General features: G+C 67.0%; 2 protein-coding genes across 4 annotated transcripts in view; one reads left to right on the top strand and one right to left on the bottom strand.

Moving 5' to 3' along the window:
- The window catches only part of NECAB2 (N-terminal EF-hand calcium binding protein 2), a 66060-nt gene extending 65214 nt beyond the window's left edge, over positions 1–846 (top strand). Inside the window, exon 13 of the mRNA XM_064670617.1 lies at positions 86–846. Within this exon, the coding sequence (XP_064526687.1) occupies positions 86–114 (29 nt within the window). The 3' untranslated portion in view covers positions 115–846. The remainder of the gene's footprint in view (positions 1–85) is intronic.
- On the bottom strand, positions 775–4256 carry SLC38A8 (solute carrier family 38 member 8). 3 transcript variants are annotated; one of them, XM_064670614.1, is made up of 10 exons: positions 4027–4256; positions 3355–3553; positions 2978–3131; positions 2740–2844; positions 2344–2401; positions 1965–2079; positions 1702–1852; positions 1419–1618; positions 1195–1249; positions 775–1057 (listed from the first exon to the last, which is right to left on the bottom strand). In XM_064670614.1, the coding sequence occupies exons 1-10, from the start codon at positions 4219–4221 to the stop codon at positions 961–963; spliced, it is 1329 nt and encodes a 442-aa protein (XP_064526684.1). In that variant the 5' UTR covers positions 4222–4256; the 3' UTR covers positions 775–960. The 3 variants fall into 3 exon arrangements, with proteins under 3 accessions (XP_064526684.1, XP_064526685.1, XP_064526686.1); XM_064670615.1 differs by having other exon boundaries at positions 1702–1849; positions 4027–4254; XM_064670616.1 differs by having other exon boundaries at positions 1195–1246; positions 1702–1849; positions 4027–4253.
- Positions 4257–4465: the final 209 nt, after the last annotated feature.

Consider the following 4465-nt stretch of genomic DNA (forward strand, 5'->3'; position numbering starts at 1 on the left):
GCAGGGGGCCTGGGCTGGCTGGGGCAGGGGGGTTGGGGTGGGGTGGGCTGGGCAGGGGTGACCCTCCTGTGCTGTTCCCCTGCAGCTGCCTGGTGCACCCTGAGCAGAGACTGACCGTCGGTGCCAGGGGCCACCAGACCGGCCCCTCTGCAGGGTGGCCGTGACCCCCTGCATGGTGGGGAGTGGGTGGGACCTGGCTGGAGTGAAGGAAACCCCCATGTGTGTCCCCACCACCCCATAGAGTCCTCCCCCAGCTACCCCATCACCTGGATCGTCTCTCCCTGGCATGAGGTGGTCCCTGGGAAGGGAAGGTCTGTCAGGGAGGGGCTGGCAGGGGTTGGGGAGGGGAACATCCCCCAGATATAGGCAGGCAGGCACTGGGAAGTAGAGGTGGGAGTGGGAGGCTGGAGCCCCTCCTGAATGCAGGGAGTATGTTGGGGGTCCGTGCTAGTTCCCAGGGCCACCCAGGGAAGGGGCTGGGGGAGTTGAGGCTGTGCCTGGCACAGTGTGTGTGTGCCTGGGGGAGTCAAGGTGGTGGCAAAGGGGGAATTATCCCTGCTCTCAAGGCAACCCTTAGTCTTTTCTGGGCAGGGAGGGTCCCAAGGGGTTTCCTTGTGCAGTCGAAGTGAGTGCCTTGCAGGCGTGAGGGTGGCTGCCCCCCCACCCCTTCCTGGGGTCTGTACTTCTGTCTGTGTGTCTGTCTGTCCGTGCCCATCCTGCACCCAGCCCCCCGTGCACGGGGGTCCCTCGGGGTGTGTGGCACAGGACCCTCTCTGATACCCTGTCCTGTCTTTATTAGCCACTGTACAACGGGGCCGTGACGCCAAATAAACCTGATGGGATCCAGTGCTGTGTCCGGGTCTGTCCGGGGCCGTGGGCTGGGGGAGGCGCTGGAGGGGCCCTGGAGGAGGGGCCATGGAGGAGGGGTCCTGGTGGGAGTCCCGGTGGGGCTGTGAGCCCTCAGCGCAGCAGCCCCAGCACGGCCAGGGCAGCGCTCTGCCCGCAGACAAAGGCACCGCCCAGCACGGAGAGGACACCCCAGGCGATGAGAGCAGCCCTGTGGGGACACCAGCACAGGGCCACTGGGGCAGAGCTGACCCCAGGAATGGGCCACTCCCTGTGCCCCAGTCCCCCTGGCGTGGGGCTCTCTGCAGGGTCTAGCCCCCCACCGCTGCCAGTCACACAGAAACTCACTTTTTGCGTGGTCTGAGGCTGCGGGTCCCAGTCATGCACACCAGGCACAGCCCTGCTGTCAGGGCAGAAGCTCAGCCCCTCTGCCACAGCACCCCCGACCCAGCCCCACTGTGGCATTCCTGGCCCTGCACCCCCAAAACGGGGCCAGGACGGGCCACCCACCACCCCAGCGATGCTCCCGGCACTGGCAGAACCCTTCCCCCCCTCCCACTGCCTGCTCTTGCCTGGGAAGATGAAGATGAAGAAGGCACTGATGCCCCCGATGAGCTCGATGACCTTCCCAATGTCAGGGACGAAGAGGGCGATGGCGAGGGTGGTGCCCATCCAGGTGACAGTCAGTGCCACCCGGCCTCGCCGCTCCTGCGCCTCGGACACCGCCGCGGCCCCGCGCTTGGGGGCTGCCCACAGATCCTTCACCACCGACCTGCAAGAGGGGATCGGGGGGCTTGTGGCACTCAGAGGAGCTGCACCGGCTGGGGGGCACCCAGCCCGTCACCACACCCTCACCTGCCCAGCAGCACCACGATGGGGTAGATGGTGACGATGGAGACGCCGAAGAGCAGGCGGGCAACGACGACGAGTGGGTCGTTCCCGGGGTAGGACATCAGGACATCGGAGGCCACGGCCTCGCCGAAGGTCAGGTAGCCATAGAGCCCTGCTGACAGCGAGGGGAGAGCCCAAGGAGGAGGGGGGAGCTCAAGGAGGAGGGGTGAGCCATGGGGAGGGCACCCCAGGGGCAAGGAGGGGTGAAGGGTTTGGTGCTGGGTTACCCGTGAGGGAGTAGATGAGCAGGCAGACGAGCATGGAGAGCACAGAGACGGTGACCCAGTGGGAGAAGCTCTGGTTGCTCATGCTGCTGTAGATGGCCACACACGCCTCGTGGCACTGCAAGGCAAGGGGGATGGTGCTGGAGCCCCATGCAGGGACAACCCCCACCCCCAGCATCCTCCCTGTCACCTATGGGTGCCCTGCCCTGCTCTGTCCCATCCCCAGGGACTTGCATCCTGCCCTGCAGCCACCTCTGGTGACAGCTACAGGTCCCCTTCCCTGCAGCCTCCCCTTCAAGGGATGGCATCCCCAGTCTGGGATGCTATGGGAGGCCGCCAGCACTGCCCTGGCAGCTGGGACCGGGGGGCCAGGGTGACCTACCTGGAAGCCAAAGCAGATGGTGGGAATGACACTGAAGACAGAGGCCCAGGAGGAAGACCTGTGGCATGTAGAGAGGAAGCACAGAGCAGAGGGTGTGAGGCTCAAAAAGCAGAGGGAACCTCGGTAGCATAAATTGTGCAGCCTGGATGCCACCATGGGAACCTCCTCCACAGTGATTTTGGGAGAAAGAGGAATTGCTGGGGTGAAAGATGGGACTGGGAGCTGCCATTCACCTACCACTACTGTGTGCTGTCCCCAGCTCCCTCTGCCCCACACACAAGGGCCCAGGACCACCCCTGCCCCACCTCCAGCCCTGCCCCACCTCCAGCCCTGCCCCACACCACTGCTGATGTCATGGAGGTCAGGGCAGGAGAGACACGGCGCAGACCCCCTTACCTGGAGGGCTGGGGGGGGCTGGTCAAGCTCAGGCTCTCTGCCTGCAGGTAGTATTTCAGGATGATGACCAGAGTGAGGTAGCAGGCAGCCAGTGTGCCCAGGATGCTGCCAGGACATGGCAGAGGGTCAGCACACAGCTGGGAGAAAGGGAGGGGGGTCCCGTGGCCCTGCAGGTTCCTGGGAGGAGACCTGGGGTACAGGGTACCCGGGGGTGACCCAGGGATAGCCCAGGCAGTACCTGGAGTACTTCTGGAAGCCAATCTCCCTGGGGACAGAGAGCGGGAAGATGACGAGGACACAGAGAGCAGAGAGGGTGAAGCGCTGGTCCACGTACCAGGGGGGCAGCTGGGGGGCCCCGCTCAGCGTCCCATTGGGGTACAGGGAGTCACACACTGTGGGGGGCAGTGGAGGTTCAGCTGCACCCTGAAAGGTGGCCCAGGGGGGTCGGGAGCATCACACTGTGGCAGGAGCCCCAGGACCAGGGAGCGCCACGTCCTCAGAATTTCCAGGAGAACCCCGGGCTGAGCGTAGCCCACCCTGGGACCAGCTCCCCCTCACTCCCGAGGGCTGCCGGCCCCAAGCAAGCCCCAAACGCGGTGGGGGAAAACAACTCACGTTTCTCCAGCTGGTCGCCCACCACTCTCAGAAGGGCCACGGAGATCATGAAGAGGTTGAGGAGGAAGCAGAGCTCACAGAGCTTCCCCACGGCCGCCCCGCACACCGCCCGCACCACCCCCTGGTAGGTGGGCTGGGCGCTGAGAGCCGCCGCATAGCCCAGCACGGCCAGCCCGCTCACCAGGAACACCAGCGAGCCCTGCGGGGACAGCACCGCCAGGAAGCACCTCACCGACCCCCCGACACCCGCGGGGACCCAGCAGGGCCACGACCAGGGCCCAGGTCAGCAGCCAGGTTGCCTTGTGGCCCCGGGTAACACAGGTCAGCAAACGGATGGAGACACAGGGTTTAGACTTGGGTTTTGGGGACATGTATGGGAGCGCACACCAATTTGATTTTAGGTTGAGCCACAAGCCGGCTACAAGTGTGGCTTCAGCTGCAAAGGGCATCCCCTAAGGCTGCTGCACCCCTGCCCCAGGCGGGGTCGGGACGGGGGTGCTGTGCGAAGGGGGGTCCCCGCCAGCTCCCAAACACGAGAGCAGGTGAACCCCCCTCTCCATCCCATCCCATCCCATCCCATCCCATCCCATCCCATCCCATCCCATCCCGGCGCCCCTCGGCTCCCTGTGCCGCAGCCCTTCGCCCCCGTGTCCCCCCCGAGTGCCCCCTTACCAGCTCCACCAGGAGGGCGGGCACGGCCCCGCCGGCTCTGCCGAAGGCCCAGGGGAAGCTCAGCAGCCCCGCGCCCAGCGCAGACTTGAGCAGGATGAAGACGGCGCCGGCGGAGGAGAGCCCGGGGGCGGGGAGCGCGGCGGAGCCCCCCGGGGATGGCAGCAGGGGCCGGGCCTCGCCCGCCGCCCGCTCCATCGCAGCGCTGTGCGGGGCCGTGCGGGTGTGCGGGGCCGTGCGGGGCTGTGCCCTCCCGTGCCCTCCGCCGGGCCCCCGGGGGCGGGCGCGGGCAGCGCGGACCCCCCGCCCCCGCGGGCAGTGGGGAGGGGGCGGCGGGGGCCGGGCAGGAGCCGCCCGTGGGAACCCCCTCCCAGGAGCTCACCCACGGAAAGCCCCGTCCCGCTCCCACCCCGGCGCGGGGAGCGGGCATCGTCCCGGAGCC

Source organism: Pseudopipra pipra, chromosome 14 (genome assembly GCF_036250125.1).
Source record: "Pseudopipra pipra isolate bDixPip1 chromosome 14, bDixPip1.hap1, whole genome shotgun sequence".
NCBI lineage: Eukaryota > Metazoa > Chordata > Aves > Passeriformes > Pipridae > Pseudopipra > Pseudopipra pipra.

Bases quoted from the DNA above. Each gene is read 5' to 3' on its own strand.
- SLC38A8 (XM_064670614.1), bottom strand. From the start codon at position 4,221: ATGGAGCGGGCGGCGGGCGAGGCCCGGCCCCTGCTGCCATCCCCGGGG. The intron at 3,132-3,354 runs GTGAGTTGTTTT...TGCCCCCCACAG, and splicing joins GGGCGACCAGCTGGAGAAAC to TGTGTGACTCCCTGTACCCC. The intron at 1,853-1,964 runs GTAACCCAGCAC...CCTCGCTGTCAG, and splicing joins GCTCATCTACTCCCTCACGG to CAGGGCTCTATGGCTACCTG.